Here is a 19705-nt window from a genome sequence, read left to right as displayed (position 1 = left end):
TTTGTAGTAGGTTTTGAAATCTGGAACCTGTAAGTCCATCTTTCTCAAGATTGCTTTTGCTATTTTGGGTCTTTCATGGTTCCATACAAATTATAGGCTGATTTGTTGTAGTTCCGTGAAAAATGCTTTTTGCTGTTTTGATAGGCATTGCTTTGAATCTATAGATTACTTTGGGTAGTAGAGACATTGAACAATATTCTGCCAATCCATGAAGATGGTATATCTTCCTATCTGTGTCCTCTTGAATTTCATTTATCAGCGTCTTACGGTTTTCACAGTATATGTCTTTCCTTCCTTGGTTAAATTTATTCTTTTTGGTGCAGTTATAAATGGGGTTGTTTTCTTAATTTCTTTATCTGCCACTTCATTATTAGTGTATAAAGTTGCAACAGATTTCTGTATATTCTGTATCCTACAACTTTACTGGAATTCATTTTGTTTCATGTCTGACTGCTGCAGCTAGAAGGACTTCCACTACTATGTTGAAGAAAAGTGGTGAGAGAGGACAACCCTGTCTTGTTCCTGATCTTAGAGTAAAAGTTCTCAGTTTTTCACCATTGACTATGATGTTAGCTGTGAGTTTTTCGGCTATGGACTTCTTTACGTTTGTTTGGGTATGTTCCCTCTAAATCCCCTTAAGAGTTTTAATCCTGAATGGATATCTTGTCAAATGCTTTTTCTGCCTCTTTTGTTATGATCATAAGGCTTTTATCTTTTCTCTTGTTAGTGTGATGTATCACTTTGATTGATTTGCAAATATTGAAACACCCTTGCATCCCTGGAATAAATCCCACCAGATCGTGATGTTATTAACACATTTAAAACAAAAAGGGTGCCCTTCCTTTTGTTAATTGTGTCTGCTGATTGTCCCTTACGGTGATTCATTTGCTTGCGTGGTTTGATTTTTGATTATGAGCTCATGTTCGACTGGGCTGCCTCCCCTGGTTTTCACATCCTCTTGGAACTATCTTCAGCGCCCGATTTATGCTGAGGCCAAACCAAGTGGAGAAGGGCTTATCTAAAGTACCTCTCCCATGAGGGTCCCTCACAGTGCTTTGCATTTATTTCTAGTACCTTAGAGATGTCACTGGTCTAGAAACACTTTTTGCATTGATTCCTCAGTTTGGCTTTCCTGCACCACACGGGTTTGGATCTTGCACCTGTGCATGGCACAGACTTGGCATCTTGGTACATCACAGGCCTGCCCCCTTTCTCCTGCATCCGGTCACCTCCTTAGCCAAGTCCACTTCCTTGCTGATTGTCGGAGACAGTAGGGAATACTTTTTCTAGCCCATCTTCCATGGGGAAGCAGCCTTTTATGCTTCAGCTTCTGATAGGAGTCTCCCTTCTAGCCTCCATAGAACCACGGCCACTTCTGTCACTCAGTGCGCTGGAAGCTTCCTACCCTTAGCTGTTAGAGCCTGTAACCATTCTCACAGCCCTGGGCCACCTCAGCAGCATCTCATACTCCCACCGTGCTGGGTGTGACGTCCCTCCTTGCTTCTGGCCTTGAGAGTGTCCCTTGCTTTTGAGCTTAGTGGTGTATGTGAGGTTTTTCCTATTTTATCCAGTGCTTCGGGGATCTGTGCTGGGATGGAGGGTCTGTGTTAGTTCCACGTAGCAGGAACTGGAGTTCTTTACCTAATAAGCCTTCCTGCTTTCGGTGAGCCTGTCTCCGCTTGATTTGGCCTCCAGCTAATTCTGGAGTTGAAGATAGTTCTGGAAGGATGTGGGAAGCCATTTGTTTCCTTGGATGCTCTGAAAGACGCCCACTCTTCAAATCTCTGCTGGTTCACTCGCATCTCCCCCCACCCGCCTTCCCCATCTTTAGTCTTCTTATTACAACGGAGACCTCTTTGTCTCTTTAGTGACATAAATGATACATGTTCCTTGTCCCCCTCATCCTCAACTTTGGGCACAGAGCAGCTCCTGCCTCTGAGTAATTGCTACCACATGGCAGTTATTGCTGGGATCGGGCAAATGGCAAAGCACACAGCAGTAGGAAGGTGAGCACAGATGAGCAAAGCCCAGGCTGTGTGATTCTGAGAGTCGTGCTCACCCACTCTGACTGGGTGCCAAGGTGCCTCATCGCTCTTGGGAGGAGGATAGTTTCCAAAGTCAAGCCCCTTCATTCTGTCTCAGCTTCTGCTATGGAAGATTCATTCCGCGAGGAAAGATACCCACAGAGATCCTTAGGAGACCCTCCATACTTGAGACTAAAATAAAAGCCATCCCCGTGCTGGCCGGGACCTGGGGCAGCCCCTCCCAGGAGTTCCTTGGCTCGTAACTTAGAGACTGAGTTGAAGTTGGCATGAAAAAGGTTCGAAGGTGCTGGATAAAAGCCAGTAGCGGACCTCCTTGTTCCTACTTCTGCTTTGGAGATTAGAATTGGCTTTGATAATTTCCTTCTCAAGGCCGAGTGCGTCTTTGTGGGTTTTTTTTTTTTTTTTAAGTTTGCTTATTTTTGAGAGCACGCTCATGAGCGCGGGGGGAGGCTAGTGGGCAGAGAGAGGGAGAGAGAGCATCCCAAGTGGGCTCCATGCTGCCGGCACAGAGCCCGATTCGGCGCTCGAACTCACGAACTGCGGGATCATGACCTGAGCTGAGATCACGAGTTGGGACCCTTACCCAACTGAGCCACCCAGGCGCGCTGCATCGCTGGTTTATTTACAAATCCCGGCGGTGAGGCGTGGTCCCTGATGGGTACACACTGAGCGTGTGGCGCAGGGGAAGGACGGAAGCAGGGCGTCCGTGAAGCCACGCGAAGCATCTTCTGTACGACGGGCTGGTCCCTTTCCAGGCTGTGGAGGTCTCCATCCACTCTTACCCCTCCTCCCCCCCACCTCCCTCCCGAGGCCCAGGATTAGTCATTGCTTTGGCTGTAGCCCCAGGCAGCGTGCAGTTGCCTCTTCCCTCCCCTGTGAGTGAGCTGGGAGACCTCGGAGGAGCAGAGTAGGTACCACAGGGTTATTACTTTAAGGGCATCGTCATAGCCCTAGTGGCAACTCTGGTGTCTCAGCTCTTCCCGCTGGGTCCGGTGCAAAATATATGTGATTTTCTTTATTTAAAATTAAAAAAAAAATTGTTAATGTCTATCTATTTATTATTTATTTTTTTAATGTTTATTTTTGAGAGAGACAGAGACAGAATGCGAGTGGGTGACGGGCAGAGAGAGAGGGGAGGCACAGAATCCAAAGCCGGCTCCGGGCTCCGAGCTGTCAGCACAGAGCCCCATGTGGGGCTTGAACTCACGAACCCGGAGATCACGAACCGAGCCGAAGTCGGACGCCCAACCCACGGAGCCACCCAGGCGCCCCTGATTTTTTTTATTTAATTGGGGAAAGACTCACACAACCTAAAACTTCCCATAGTCACCATTTTTGAACCTACAGTTCGCTGGCTTAGTTAAGCACATCCACGGTGTTGTGCGGCCATCAGTTCCAGGGCATCCTCGCCGCCCCCCCCCAAAAAAGAAACTTCATGCCCATTAGCTGCCCCTGAAATCCCCCCGCGCACAGCCCGTGGCAACCACAAATCTGCTTTCTGAACCCGTGGACTCGCCTTTTTGAATTTTTTTTTTTCCAACGTTTATTTATTTTTGGGACAGAGAGAGACAGAGCATGAACGGGGGGAGGGGCAGAGAGAGAGGGAGACACAGAATCGGAAACAGGCTCCAGGCTCTGAGCCATCAGCCCAGAGCCTGACGCGGGGCTCGAACTCCCGGACCGCGAGATCGTGACCTGGCTGAAGTTGGACGCTTAACCGACTGCGCCACCTAGGCGCCCCAGGACTCGCCTTTTTGGATGCTCCATGTAAATGGCAGGCTACAGCGGTGGCCTTGGGTGCTTGGCATCCTGTTTTCAAGGTCGTCTGTGCTGCAGCAGGTGTCCGTGCTTCCTTCCTTTCTGTGGTAGGATGATGTGGGGCTGCGTAGGGCTACCCCGTTTGGTTCATCTGTCGACCACTTGATGCACGCTTGGGTGTCCCTCCCCTCCGGGGATTGCGCATGGCGTGTCTGCGACTCTGATTGTTTTCCGGGGCGTGGACAGCTTCAGGAGGGTGGTGCTCTTGTGATCTCTGTATTCCGGGGGAGGCGAGGACAGTTTAGTGGGACGGGAAGCTGGGGACCGAGCCAGCAGCTCTTGGCAGAGATGTTGTTAGCTCACCTTTCTGTCTGGCCTGGCTCACCTCTGTATTTGGGGACTTTGGCTGGTGCTTGGGTTGAGTCCTGGCCGGTCTGTCAGGACATGGCAAGCCGGAGAGCTTTGGGGGCCCTGGAAGCCACCGAGACTTTCCCAGTGATGCCACTTGGCGTCCTGGGGCCTGCATCCAGGGCGGCACGGCTGGGGAGACGGGGAGGCAGGGTGGCTCCTGCAGAGCCCCTGGAGAGATCAGGTGCATAATGTCAGCCACCCTTGTCCTTGCAACTGCGTTTTGAGACCCCCACCCCCACCCCCGGACGGCTACACCTGCCGACCCCTCAGTGGGTTCCCTACATCCTGTCCTTTGCATCCACCCTGCATACTGTCACCAGGCACATGCGATCTTGTCTCTTCCCTTAGCATCCTATGTAAACTCAGGGTGAGGTCTGAATGCTTGAGTTCAGTCAGTATGTGTGACTGCCGCTACTTACCTCCTTTCTCCGCTGTCCTCAGCCTGCCTTCTGCCCAGGCTGAAGAACCCGGGGCTTCCTGAGCTCTGCCCTCCCCGGCCTGGCCCTCAGCCTTCAGGATCCCACAGGGCATCAGCTCCCTATGGGTGCTCCTTGGCAAGCTGACACCATGTTTCTTACCCTGGACCCCAGGGAGGTGACGTGCGTTTCCAGTAGATAAGGGCTCTGCTCGTGTCTGTACCCCCCAGCATCTACCGGGCGCCCAGTAAATGTCTCTTAGTGAACAGCATCCCTCAGAGGGAGTCAGTCAGGTCTCCCCACACCCCTGGGAGCCAGCGTGGATTTGGGAAGGACCAAGCGCTATTTTAGGTGTCCTTTGCCACCAGACTCGGGCCCCTGGAGATACAGGCTCAAGTGATCCTGGCCACCCCATAGTGGGTGTGGTGAAGGCTGATGCTCGATCTCCTCCAGAGTCAGATGAGGGAGGCTGGGCCTCGTGACGGATTTCATGCCCCTTTTCTGGGTCTCCTGCCTCCACCCGGGCTCCTGCCTCCACCTCCTTGAGGGTTGTCTCTGACCTCCTGGTCTACGTGACCCTCCTCCTGCCCGGTGACCCCTTGCTCAGCACAGCGAGGCTGTAAGGTGGCTCCCACAGCCTGACAGGGGAGGCCAGGACCAGGCAGAAACCCTGTGTCCACATCACTCCACATTCCTCTCGACCCCGAACCCTGGCAACCCCTTAATCTTCTTTCTGTGGCGAGATTTGCCTACTCTGGACGTTTCACATACATGGAATCCTACGATACGTGGCTGCATCCGGCTTCTCTCCTTGGCATTATGTATTCAGGGTTCATGGATGTTGGAGCACGTGTCCACGCTTCGTTCCGCTTGTGACCGAATCCTATGCCACTGTATGGACAGACCACGTTTTGTTTATAGTTTCATCTATCGTTGGACGTTTGCGTTGTTCCCTCTAGGCTATTGTGAATGGTGCCGCTGTGAACGCTCGTTTATGGGTTTTTGTGTGGACGTGGTTTTCATGTATCTCGGGTACGTATTTGGGAGGAAGATTTCTGGATTACGTGGTGAATCTGTCTTTATTGAGGATCCACGGAATTGTGTCCCACGGTGGCTGCACCGTGTGACATTCCCATCAGCAGCTCACGAGGATGTCAGTTTCTCCGCAGTCTCACCAGCGCTTGTTACTGTAGGTTTTAGTTTTCATCCTAGCCATCAAAGTTGAAATTGAAGATTATACAAGGCATCTCTGATAATTACAGAAAAGTTAAGGGACCGATCAGCAAAGATCAGGGACAAGAGGAAGAGAGGGATGTCCTGTAAACCTGCCGCCTGGAAGCACTGTGCTATTTTGTTCATCCTTTCCTATTTTTTTCCTGTGCACACAACTGTATCATTACGGACTTTCATGTACGTGAGATCTTGTGGCCTGTTGGTTTTTCCCTGTAGCGATATCCCATGAAAATTTTTCTGTGTTCTAAATATTTTTAAAAAATTTTTTTAATGTTTATTTTTGAGAGAGAGGGAGAGACAGAGTGTGAACGAGGGAGGAGCAGAGAGGGAGACAGAGACGGAATCCAAAGCAGTCTCCAGGCTCTGAGCTGTCTGCACAGCGGGGCTCAAACCCGGGGTCACGACTTGAGCTGAAATCGGATCCTTAACCAACTGAGCCACCCAGGCTCCCCTAAATATTTTAAAAATGTTTCTTAAGGCTCTGTAGTGTACTGCCTTTGGGATGTACCAGGATTTATTTCAACGCGTTTCCTTATAGCTCACCACTTCCCCAATTTTAAAGTTTGCTTATTTACATACTTATTTATAGATTTTTTTTTAAAGTTTATTTTGAGAGAGAAAGAGCATGCAAGCAGGGAAGGGGCAGATAAAGAGCGAGAGCACATGAGAATCCATAGCAGGCTCTGCACGAAGCCTGACACGGGGCTGGTACCCACTAACCATGAGATCGTGACCTGAGCTGAAATCAGGAATCAGATGCTTAAGCCACTGAACCACCCAGGTGTCCCATGAGTTTATTTATTTTGAGAGAGGGAGGGAGGGAGAGAGAGAGCGGGCATGTGCACATGAGCAGGGGAGGGGGAGAGAGAGAATCCCAAGCAGGCTCCACACTGTCAGTGCAGAGCCCGACGCTGGGCTCTGTCTTCCAGTTAGATCATGAGCTGAAGTCAAGAGTCATGTGCTTAACTGACCGGGCCACCCAGGTGACCCAGTTTTTTACTGTTTTAAACAGGCCAGGATGATGACGGTTACCTGTTTATCTCTGTACAGTCGTCTCAGTTCCTCAGTATTTGTTCCTAGGGATCAAGTTGCTGGTTAAAAGCAGATACCAGCACTGTCCAGTGCAAATTATAATGCAAGGCGGAATAATTCTAAATGTTTTCAGAAGCTACATATGTAATTCTACGTTTTCTAGTAGCCATGCTTTAAAAAAAATTTTGTAATGTTTATTTTTGAGGGAAAGCACGAGCAGGGGGGGAGGGGCAGAGAGACGGAGAGACACAGAATCCGAAGCAGGCGCCAGGCTCCAAGCCAACAGCACAGAGCCTGACGCGGGGCTCGAACCCACGAACCGAGAGATCGTGACCTGAGCCGAAGTCGGCCGCTTAACTGACTGAGCCACCCAGGCACCGCCCCTGTAGTAGCCATGTTTAGAAAAGAAACAAGATACAGTTAATTTTAATATTTTACTTCTAAAATATTTCAACGTGTGACCAATATAAAAATTATGGAGACTGTGTGCATTCTTTTTTGTACTAAGTCTTTGGAAGCTGGTGTGTATTTTACACAATTTCACACCTCCGGTCCCAGCTTGGACTACACACACACACACACACACACACACACACACAGATTGGGCCAGTTAAACTCCCACCAGCCTGTGGAAGGGTGTGACCTCAACCCTCAGGCTGAAATCTAAAACCAAAGATAACGAGGTCAACGTGCCAGGCACCCAAGTGACTCTGCCTCTTGTCTCCATGACACCCGTGACCGCCTGGGGACCTGGAGAAGGGCTGAGGGAGGAGCAGGGAGACTAGAAGAGCTTCCGTCCTCGATGGCGCTCCGCACACAGGTGTAGGTGCCCACAGGACACATCCTCTGGGGGTCCCCAGGGACCCGAGAGCGCGTGAGGTCTTCAGAAGTCAGTTCGTGAGGCCTCGGATGTTCCTTCTCCCAGTCCCTGAGCCCAGGGAGGCTTCCCCGAGTTGAGCTCCGAGCTCTTGGCTCAGGGGATTTGGGTGCCGAAGACGGGACCAGAGATGGGAGGCTGTTTTCCTCATCCCTCTGCTTTCAGTCAGGCACGACAAGGAAGGGTGTGGGCACCCGTGCGTGCGCTTTGGATGCAATTCGCCAGAATTTCATTAGACAAACCTGGTCTCTGATTTCTGGCGTGCCCACCACCTCTTGTCTGTGTGAGCGTGGGCACGTCTCGGTGTTCCCGTCTCTAGAATGGGGGTACACACCATCCCTAGCCGATAGGATTGACGAGAGGGTTGTGTGAGTAGGGCTGACACAGTGCCCTTGACACAGCGCTCAATTGACGTGGACTACTGTGGTTCCTGGGATTAGGCACGTAATTCATTTTCCTGATGGCGCTTTTGAGACGTAACACGTTCCCTACATCTCACCCATTCAAAGTGTACTCGGGTTTTAGTATAATCACAGGGCTGGGCGTCCCTCACAATCTAACTTTGGAACATTTTCCTCCCCTCCCCCCCGCCCTCCCCCAAGAGGCTCAGTACCTATCAGCATGACTCCCCATCCTTGCCTAGCCCCAGGCAAGCCCTGGTCTAGTTTGGATTTGCCTACCTGAGCATCTCCTATAAATGGATTCATGCAATGTTAGGAGCACACGTGTGGCTGCAATTTCTATGGTTATTTCTCGTCTGTGTGCTTTTGTTTTTTGTGTTTTTGTTTTTGGGGTTTTTTTTGACCTGCGGTTGAGAGCTGGGCTGCCTTTGATCGGTAACCCACGAGCATAAAACCGCACACGTTCTGCCAGACAAACTGAGCTTAAATCCTGGGTCTCCCTTTCAAGTTTAGGGCCTGACCTTCAAGTCACCTAACCCCTCAGATCCTCAGTTTGCTCTTCTGGAAAATGGGAGCAGTCCTTCCATTATACGGTCATGGTAAGGGTTAAATAAGACCACATGTGCCCAGGACGTGGTACTCAGCTAACAGATGATTCATCAGTAGCAATATTTTCGAGATCCTTCGGCTGTCCCATGTGGTACTATATTGTGTGCCTCAAATATTCATTACATGACTAATAAATATGCATTGTGTATTAGAGGAAATTTAGAAGATATAGATGAATTCAACCAAAACAAAGCCTTTAATCCCTCTACTGAGAAAGACAATTGCTATTATTATTTTGGGGAAAGGGAGTCCGGATTTTCTTTCATAACTTCTATACATTTGTGTATATCTACATGTTTTCCCCAGCATGAGGTCATGCTATTTTTGTAGCAGGCGGTTGTGTTTTAAGCAAGGTCTATGCCCAGTGTGGGGCTTGACCTCACAACCCCAAGACTGAGAGGGGCAGGCTCTGCCCGCTGAGCCAGCCAGGCGCCCCATAGCAAGCTGTTTTAAACATTTTTAAAGTTCATTTTGAGCGAGAGACAGACACACACACACACACACACACACACACACACACACACGGAATCCCAAGCAGGCTTTGCATTGACAGGGCTCGAACTCACAAACCATGAGATCATGACTTGAGCTGATATCAAGAGTGGGACCCTCAGTTGAGCTACCTGGGCGCCCTGACTTTTAAACATTCTCTGTGGAACGTATTTTCATGTCCGATATATAACTGTCACTTCTCAAAAGCAGCTTGCTTTTTTTTTTTTTTTTTAATTGGCTAAGCATGCCGTAAAATATTTGACCAATCTGCTTTGGGTGAGCACTTAGGTCGAGTCCATTTTTTAAGCTGTTAAGAATCCACGGGTGGGGGCGCCTGGGTGGCGTAGTCGGTTAAGCGTCCGACTTCAGCCAGGTCACGATCTCGCGGTCCGTGAGTTCGAGCCCCGCGTCAGGCTCTGGGCTGATGGCTCAGAGCCTGGAGCCTGTTTCCGTTTCTGTGTCTCCCTCTCTTTCTGCCCCTCGTCCGTTCATGCTCTGTCTCTCTCTGTCCCAAAAATAAATAAACGTTGAAAAAAAAAAATTTAAAAAAAAAAAAAAAAAAGAAAAAAAAAATAGAAAAAAAAAAAAAAAAAGAATCCACGGGTGGACACATTTAAGTATTTGTCTTTTGTACTCGTTGGATTTACTTTTTCCTGCCAGGTAGAATCACTGAAATTTTCGGGTAAACCTTTTATCGTAGTATCAGGTACAGAAAAGTACATCACCTGTGAGCATAGAGCTCCATGTCCTTGCTGAGCACACGTGTGTGTAACCTGAACCTGGATGAAGAAATAGAATATTCCCACTACCCAGAGGCGCCCCTCACGCCCCATTCAAATCACTACTCCCCGTTCGGGAGCAACCACTATTCTGACTTCTCCTTTTTAAAAAAATAAGACAACATCATCATCATTTTTATTATATTTTTTAAAGTCTTTTGTTTCTTTTAGAGAGTGCATGAGTGGGGGAGGCGGGGAGAGAGAGAGAGAGAGAGAGAGAGAGAGAGAGAGAGAGAATCTCCAGCAGGCCCCATGCTCATGTGGAGCTTGACGTGGGGCTTGCTCCCATGACCCTGGGATCATGACCCGAGCCGGTATCAACGGTTGGACACTCAACTCTCTGTGCCACCCAGGCACCACCTTGTCATTACTATTATCAGACAAGTTTTAGATAGGTTCATAGCAAAATTCGGAGGAAGTTAGTTTTCGCCTGTGCCCTCACCCCGACACGTGCCATAGCCTCCCGCCTTATCCGTGGCCCCCACCAGTGTGGAACGTTTGATACAGTCGATGAACCTGTATCGACACTTGATTATCGCCCGGAGTCCATTGTTCACATTAGGGTTCACCTGTGGTGGTGCACCTTCTGCAGGTTTGGACGTATGTTCAGCGACGTGTGTCCGTCATGATGGGACCCACAGGATAGTTTAACTGCCCCGGAAACCCTCTGTGCTCTGCCTGTTCATTCCTCATCCCCAGACTCGGACACGGAGACCTTTCTCATGTCTTCGCGGTTTTGCCTTTTCCAGGAGGTCCTATAGTAGAATCTCACCGTGCGCAGCCTTTCCATCCCGACTTCTGACACTACAGAGGAGTTTTTACCCGTTTTCGAGCTCCATTTAAATGGAATCCTGACGCACTTGCTCTTTTGCATCTGACTTCTTTTCCTTGGTTTTATGTTTCTGAAGCTCACCCAAGTTATGGCACGTGCCGTCTGCTCGTTTTCCTTGCCGTATTCTATTCCATTGCTTGAGTAGACTGCACCTCAACACTTGATTCTGCTGCTGTCGGGCGTTTGGATAGGTTCCAGTCTAGGGCTGTTGGAACCGCACTGCTGTGACCCTCTCCTTCTTTTCTGTACCTCTTCTGACGAGCGCAAGTGTGCATTTCTGTTGGATGCGTACCCAGGACTGCAATCGCTCAGCCCTGTAGAGTATTCGGATTCCTCGCTGATACACTCATGATGGGAATGGCCGTGTCCTCCTCCAGAAAGGTGGTTATTGCCCCTCACGGTCGTCCCACTTTTCCAAGAGTCAGTTTCTACAGCCCTATCCCAGGGTGCCATGGGGAACAGGTGCACTAATGTGTGGAGATGTGCCTCTGGTACACGGAGAACCCTTCACAGCTGTTGGCCGTCCTAAGGGGTATTTCCTCACCAACAGCTTCTAGGGAGGCTGGAGAATTCTGAGCTATAGATGCTTTTTTTTTTAAAAAAAATACTTATTTACTTTGGGAAGAGCACAAGCAGGGGAGGGGCAGAGAGAGGGGGACAGAGGATCTGCAGCAGGCTCTGCGCGGACAGCAGTGAGCCCGACGTGGGGCTCGAATTCACAAACCGTGAGATCATGACTTGGGCCGAAGTCAGACGCTCAACTGACTGAGCCGCCCAGGAGCCCTTGAGCTACGTATTCTTTTTTTTTTTTTTTTTTTTTCAACGTTTATTTATTTTTGGGACAGAGAGAGACAGAGTATGAACGGGGGAGGGGCAGAGAGAGAGGGAGACACAGAATCGGAAACAGGCTCCAGGCTCTGAGCCATCAGCCCAGAGCCCGACGCGGGGCTCGAACTCACGGACCTCAAGATCGTGACCTGGCTGAAGTCGGACGCTTAACCGACTGCGCCACCCAGGCGCCCCAAGCTACGTATTCTTAAAGTGATACAACCTGAGCCTGAGACCCCCCCCACCTCACCCCTCCCCAAAAAAAGAGGAGGACACCTGGCTAGCTCAGTCGGTGGAGCATGTGACTCTTGATCTTGGGGTTGTAGTTTGAACCCTGCATTGGGGAAAGAGATTACTTAAATTACTTAAAAAGGGGGTGCCTAGGTGGCTCAGTCGGCTGAGTGTCTGACTCTTGATTTCGGCTCAGGTCATGATCCCAGGGTCGTGGGATCTAGCCCCACGTTGGGCTCCGTGCTGAGCGTGGAGACTGCTTGGGATTCTCTCTCCCTCTGCCCCTTTCCCCCCTCATGCACACACACACACTCTCTCTCTCTCTCTCTCTAAGGTAAAAAAAAATATTTTTTTCTTTTAATACTTGGAAAAAACCCAACAGCAAATGAGATGACCAGCTGGTCCCAGAAATTAGCTGTCTCTGGAACAAGAAAAGACATTTATAATAGGGCATGGGAAATGCCGGGAGGAGCCGGGGGGAGGGGGGGGGATGGCTGTTTCTCAGCCCAGCCCCTGTTTGGAAAGTTTTGCCTGAACCGTGTATAGTCCCCGGGAACCGGCCCTCAAGGCCTTGGAGCACCAGGATATGTGGGCGGGCAGGCGATACCGAGTGAAGGCAGGTTGAAGGCAGGGTCAGGAGATGGACCCCACTCCACCAGTCACCGGTCGTGCGGTCTCGAGTGCTCTGAGCTGCAGTTTGCAAATTATCCCACAGAGAAAAGCACATCTGCTCCCTTATGCAGGATGGGTCGTGGATGAGGGGAGAGAATGCAGGTCCGGGTGCCATACTGTGTGCTTCATAAACAGGCCCTCGTGGGGGCGGAGCCCTTATGAAACCTGGAACGTGCAAGGCCCCGTCTTACCGGGGAAGACACGGCGGCCCGCCAGCCCGAAATGGTAATTACGAAAAACTGTACTTAAGGTTTTCTAGAACTACTGGGAAGGTCTGAATACGTCCTCCACGGCGCAATGATCACAATTCTCTTTCTTCTCCCTCCCAGCCCCTTGCTGCACCAGATTCTCCTTCCGCGTCCTACTGCGCGTCTCCCAAGTGACTTCCAGCAGCAGCCCGAACCCCTTTGCCCTGCCCCTCTGTCTCTCCGTCCGTGACCGTATGAAGCCCCTTGCTCAGCTAGGAAAACCCCTGTCTTCGGGAGCAGGAGGGGAAGAAGTCACACGGACGTGATCCCTTTAGGGGGAAGGGGAAAGTGAGCTGGTTCACTTTCGTGCTGTCCCGGCAGCTGCCGTTCGTAGCACAGGCTGTCTTGCCGGGGGATCGGAGGTAATGACCCCAGGGGTGCACTGCCAGGAAGAATGAGACGCCCTTTGTCGGTTTCTTCGTCTGGTGGTGGTCGGTGTTGCCCGCCTGGGAAGTGTGGGAGAATGTCACCAGCCTCCTGCTGGTGGCTCAAGTTCAGCGGTCAGTGATGTCTTCTCTCTCTCTCTTTCTCTCCCTCCCTCCCCCGTTTCCCAGTCTCCTCAGACCAGATCGAGCAGCTCCACCGGAGGTTTAAGCAGCTGAGTGGAGACCAGCCCACCATTCGGTAAGATCTGCAGTTGGGTTTGGGCCTTGGGCAGCTCCATGGCCCTGGAGGATTTCTCTTCTGTCTCTTTCCCTGAGTTCAGCATGACTCTGGAAGAGCCCCTGGGTGGCCCCACTTCCTGTGGCAAACTTGCAGTTGTCATTCTTTTGGTCCCTCTAGATAAGATGTTCCAGAGCCAATGTAGAGCCATACTTGTTGGCATCAGGAATGTCTGTCTAGAGTGAAGACAGGGGGCCAGTCAGCCACGTGTACCCTGCCCTGGCTTCCTCAGATGGGACATGCTCCTGGCCTCTGTGCTTAGAATCTCAGGTGTACGTAACTTGAAGACCTCGTTGAAGGTCTCTTCACTCTGCTTCCTCTCTGTTGTTAGTTCCGGCCTCAGGCAAGATGGCGGGCAGCAGACTGATTTCTTGACAGAAGTCAGACTGGCCATCCTACATTGCCTTTAAAAAAATTTGTTTTTAAATGTTTATTTTTGAGAGACAGAGCGTGAGTGGGGGAGGGGCAGAGACAGAGGGAGACACAGAATCGGAAGCAGGCTCCAGTCTCTGAGCTGTCAGCACGGAGCCCGACTCGGGGCCTGAACTCACAAGCCGTAAGATCATGACCTGAGCTAAAGTCAGATGCTTACCCGACTGAGCCACCCAGGTGCCCCCCTACATTGCATGTTTAATGTTAATCTTTTAGAAGCTGGGTAGGTTCATTCTCTTTTTTTTAATTTGTTTTTAAGTTTATTTTTGACAGAGTACGAGCATGAACTGGGGAGGGGCAGACAGAGAGGGAGACACAGAATGTGAAGCAGGCTCCAGGCTATGAGCTGTCAGCACGGAGCCGGACACGGGGCTCGAACTCACAGACTGTGAGATCATGACCTGGGCCGAAGTCAGACGCCCAACCGACTGAGCCACCCAGGCACCCCAGGTTATTTCTTTATGAGGAGGAATGCCCTAATCTGTCCTCCTTACCCCAAGAGAGAGTGTGTTCAGTCTTCCATGCTGGTTGAGTTCTATAGAACTAGGCTAGTGAGCGATCCTAGTTAGCATGTTGGGTCGTTGCACAGTTGGGGGGGAGGAAGCTTCGAGTTGAAGTGTAGCAAGCGGGGTCCCCGACGCACAGTAAACAGCGTTCTACCACAGACTTTCAAACAGATGGAGTTTCCTAAAACAAGTATGCAAGGTCGTAAGGTTACAGTCTTTGAACTTCCAACATTTAATAGTATTTAATAATAATTTAATAATATTAAAAATATTAAAATTTAAAAATAATACTTAATAACCTTTAATAACCCAGGGAAACGTCCTTCTTCTTAGCCAACAGACTAAAATTTCACCTAAGCTTTATGGAAATTGACAGAAACAATGATCCCTTTCCCTGGTCTGTCTAAACAAGAGCATGTTGTCGATCCCACGCGTCATGGTTTCAAAGCATCCGTTTCCAGAGCTTAGATTCTGGTGATCTCTTGGTTCCTGTGGCCTCCTGTCTCAGTTTGATTGTATCCAAGGCAGAATTAAAGCCAGTTAGGAGTGTCGTGGTCAATTCTGTCCGTGACACCTGGGTAAGCCCCGTGAAGGAGAGGGAGTGAGCCCAGGGGAAAGTCACCTGGCTTCTCATCGGCTCCGAGAGCGTTCCATGTCCGAGTCGGAGCCGGTCACCGTGGCCAGGGCTAGAGATGCAAACAGGTTTTTCCCAGAGCAGTGACGGAGCAGGGCTGGGCCATCAGCCGGGGTGGAGACTGGAGTGCTTTCCCAGGGCCGGGTGGGCACACCTTGGCCGGACAGCTGGGAGTCTAAGGAGAGGCCGCATCTGTGCACCTGGATGTTGGAACCTGGAAGTGTCAAGGGCACCCCCCTTCCTTCAGAAGTGTCTGGGCATGTGCTCTGTACCAGGTGCTTCGTACCTGTGCTGCCGGATGCAGCCTACAGTGGGTGGTGTGTGAAGGCGGGGCCCCCTTTCTCAAGATAGTTTTCCAGTAAGCCCCGTAAGAAGCTGCTCTAGTCTGGGGTCTCTGGGTCTTGCCTCTTGAGAGGTTTTAAGTTCCCATGCCACGTGTGTTTAATTTCCAGACTTGGGGGAAACAGAGGCAAAAACCCAGACTTGAGAAACCGTTTGCATCGGCCTCCTGTATAGGAGGGGCTGTGTGTGTTTGCGTTAGTTGCTCTCTGTCTCTGAGCCTCCGTCCTCATCCGTAAAGTGATTTGGGTGCGGAAAGTAAGCAGGTGCCATGCGGGAAGATGCCACTTTGAGCCGGTTGGGCAGCCCGACTGCCATCCGCCCCACGGTTGGTGAGGTCTCGGGGACCCACCTTGAGATGCCTGTCAGCAGATGTCTGACCGTGGGGCGGGAGTGGAGGCGGGGAGCACAGGTGCTGTGTGGGGAGGGGGCTGTGAGGCCCTCGGAGCCCCTCCCACTTTGAGGTTCTAGCATCCGAGCCCGGTGTTGCCCAGCGGCCCCTCCGGGGCCTCTGCAAGGATGAACTGAAACACTGTGACCTGCACACATTCTTTCCCAGCTTGAGCGTGTGTGTGTGGATCACTCGAGAATGTTCCTAATGCAGGCTCGGCCTCAGCAGGTGGGTGGGGCCTGAGACTCTGCATTCACTGGGGGTCGCAGGGCCCCCCGGGCGGCCAGCACGGTGCCCCGGGGCACAGTTAAGTGCTCACTCAGCAAATGCAGCTGCCTTTCTCTCTGCCACTGACCAGCTCTCCCGCCCCCTGGCCTCAGACGTCAGTCTGTGTGGTATTCCCAACCTCCTCCACTCCCCTCAGGCCCGTGGCCTCCCTCCCTGGCCTCACATCCCTCTGACTAAACCCGACCCGGCTGTTGGGCCTTAGCAACGTTTCTTCAGCCAAGTCTGCCTGGACGATGCCCCTGACCCGGTCAGCACCCCGTCAGGCTCCCTGGGCCCCGCACATCTTCTCTGTAGCCACATGGGGTGACTCCAGTTCGCCTCCCTGTGGGACGCTGGCTGTGAATGTGCGTGTGAATCACCTGGGAGCCTGGTTCAAAGGCAGGATTTGATTCACGGGTCTGGAGCCGGGCCCGAGACTCTGCATTTCCAACAAGCATGGGTGGCCGTGGGCAGGTCGGCCTCCCCAGCACAGAGGATGGTGCCCAGTGGGCCCCCCGGGTTCTATGGGTGGAGGCTGCACCCTCTCAGGCATGGAGACTCCTACCTCCCACTCGTGGGCTAGGCCAGGGCGTGGGAATACGAGCCCTCGGCTCTGCCTGCCCACCCCCAGGACCACCGCACACCTCACCCTTTGCGCATCTGCCGAGACCCAGTGAGCAGCCCTTGCTCCAGCTTTTGGGGCTCCCCTGTGCCTTTAAGGTGCCATCCGTACTCTAGCTGGGGTCCGCCAAGGTCTTTAGATGCTGGCTTTTGCTTTGCTGAGGTCTCAGTGTGGACACCACATCCTGCAGGATAACCCCCCTACCTCCTGTCCTCCCATGGCCTCCTCCTGGGGGTGCCCCAACCTGCCACTTACAGAATTGCAACTGTGCCCCTAATAGACAGCTGGCCCCGTGCAGGGCGGGAACTGGGGCTTTTTTTCTTGGGCCTAGTGCTCAGTTCAGGGCCGGTAACGTTCTAGATGCTCGGGGGTACAACTGGTCGGTTGAATGAATGAATGAATGAATGAATGAGACCAAAGTAATGAGGCAAAAGTGAGTATAAGAACTACCAAAATTCTTTAAAATTGTTTTTAATGTTTATTTTTGAGAGGGAGAGGGAGGGAGGGAGGGGCAGAGAGAGAGAGACAGACAGAATCTGAAGCAGGGTCCAGGCTCTGAGCTGTCAGCACAGAGCCCAGTGTGGGGCTCAAACTGATGAACTAAAGATCAGAGGCTTAACCAACTGAGCCACCCAGGCACCCCAGGACTACCGAAGTTCTCTTTATACGCCATGAAGCATGGTGTACGTGAGACCCGTTGTTGTTAATACTGTTTCCCTCCAGAGGGTGTACGTATTCCCGGGAAAGAATTTATCTGGGGCCTGGCTCGTAGGAACTGCTCACCGATGTAAGCTGTTATTATCTGCGCACGTTTTCTGTGCTGCGTAGCCGGAGCATGTTACTTGAGCCTCATAAAAACCCCACAGGAAGCAGTGGTAGGAACACCTGTTCTTTCCATTTTACAGACGGGAGGCTCAGAGAGGTCGTGTACCTACGCCTGAGTCACACAGCTCGTAAGTGGAGGAGCTCAGTGCTGAGATGCCTCTGTAAGGAAGTTGTGGACATTTCTTGCGAGTGGTCTCAGGACCTCATTCGCCCTCGTCTGCCGTCTGAGGACCCTTACCATCCACGGTGGGCATGTATAATTCCCACCACCAAAGCCCCTGCTCCCTAATTTCCTAGTCTCTGCTGGGAGGGTAGCGTCAGCTGCACATGGTGACAGCCCTGCCCAGCAGGAAGGAGGTGACAGGCCACAGTGTTCTATGCAAACAGGCCTGCCTGAAAAGCCCCTCCCAGACCCACTTTGCCTGATCCTAATCTGTCTCTCAGGACCTGGAAAAGGGTGATTGGGCAGGTTTTCCGTCCCACGGGCTTTCCTGCCCACCCTCCTAGGGCAGAAGGGTGAGCAGCCCTGGGCTGTGATCTGGTCCTTAGCACCGTCCCCACACTGCCAGGGGGTTCCCGAGTGACCCTGGGGGGGGGGGCTCTCTGATACCTGGGCACACCTGGGGGGGCTGTGGGCTATACTGGGGTTTCTGAGTAGGGAAAGGAGCTTTTGCTTCCTTAGGGTTGAGTTTGGCGAAAGGCACTGACTGGGGTCCGCTGGGCGAGGCCCCCAGCACCGCAGTCTGTGAGGGGTGTGGGAGGCAGCACCCTTTGCCCCTGCCTCTCAGAAAATGAAGGTGCCCACGAGCCTAGGATCCCATGGGGCAGGGGTTGGAGGGGGGGGGGAGGGGTAAATACCTCCAGTGCAAAAAGGCTCCTTAAAAGTGGCCATTTAAACCTGCAGGCTTTAAACATAGACCTAATAAGTTCTGTAAGTTGCATTAAAAAATGAAGAGGGGCTCAGGTCATGATCTCCACGGTTCATGGGTTCGACTCTGCATGGATAGTGGGGAGCCTGCTTGGGATTCTCGCTCTCCCTCTCTCTCTGCCCCTCCCCCACTTGCTCTCTTTCAAAATAAGTTAACTTTAAAAAATATAAAATTTCATTAATGAAGAATTGAGTTTCTGAATTTGTGACTTTGATAAGTTGTATATAGCTTAAAAAAAAAATCAAAACCGAGTGAAAACTGCCAAAACGGATTTAATGTTAACCCACCATTTTTTCCTATCCATGTTTGGTTGGTCTCCTCTCCTGCTAAAAATTATCCTAGGATGTGCAGGGATGGCCTCACCCCTGAGGCCTCAAAGCTGTTGTGTCAGGACTCCTGCTGTGTGTGTGTGTGTGTGTGTGTGTGTGTGTGTGTGTGTGTTTCTTACAAAGCCCAGCATCTGATTTAAAAAACAAAAATTCGGGGCGCCTGGGTGGCTCAGTCGGTTGGGCGTCCAACTTCGTCTCCGTTCATGATCTCAGGGTCCGTGTGTTCGAGCCCCGTGTCGGGCTCTGTGCTGTCAGTTCTGAGCCTGGAGCCTGCTTTGGATTCTGTGTCTCCTCTCTCTGCCCCTCCCCTACTGACGTCTGTCTCTATCAAAAAATGAATAGATGTTAAAAAAAATTTTTTTAAACAAAAATTCATAATGCTGCATTATTTTTCTTTAAGGGCCCCCCAAAACCTGAATCCACCCTGACCACAGAGCATTGAGCTCCGTGGCCTCTTGGAGAAATGCTTGAGTAGAAAATGGTCATGTGACACATTGAGTACCAATCCTATGCAGAGACTTCTGTCCTCAAAACGTTGTTTTCTTCTTCCAGCAGGGAAGCCCCTCCCCAAGGAAACCCCAAGGATTGCAGGTAGTGAGGAAAATACAATAATTGCTGCTTGCACTTTTTCTTTCTGAAGTCGGGCCACTCGACTGGTGAATGTCTTAAACAGCAAATTTGACTTCCTGAGAGTGCCCGAGGCAGGCTCTCGAAGCCCCAGAAATAGACGCTGTGCCATAGGTCAGACATAGTGCTGCAGGCCGGTAGGAGGGCTGATTAGGTAAAGCCACACCGCAAAAATATTTGTAGATTCACCAGGCCCCCGAGTGTGGAGTGAGTCGTGGCATGAATGGAACCACGGACATACGAGGCGAAGGCGGGGAGCGGTGTTCGTTGTTCGTCC

The 19705-nt window shown here is 51.3% G+C and overlaps 1 protein-coding gene across 1 annotated transcript in view; it reads left to right on the top strand.

Moving 5' to 3' along the window:
* The window catches only part of TESC (tescalcin), a 52600-nt gene that overhangs the window by 11435 nt on the left and 21460 nt on the right, over positions 1–19705 (top strand). The window contains exon 2 of the mRNA XM_047828813.1: positions 13419–13488. Coding sequence (XP_047684769.1) covers positions 13419–13488 — 70 coding nt within the window. The remainder of the gene's footprint in view (positions 1–13418; positions 13489–19705) is intronic.

This window comes from Prionailurus viverrinus, chromosome D3 (genome assembly GCF_022837055.1).
Source record: "Prionailurus viverrinus isolate Anna chromosome D3, UM_Priviv_1.0, whole genome shotgun sequence".
Classification (NCBI taxonomy): domain Eukaryota; kingdom Metazoa; phylum Chordata; class Mammalia; order Carnivora; family Felidae; genus Prionailurus; species Prionailurus viverrinus.
This window is presented reverse-complemented; position numbering and strand designations above follow the sequence as displayed.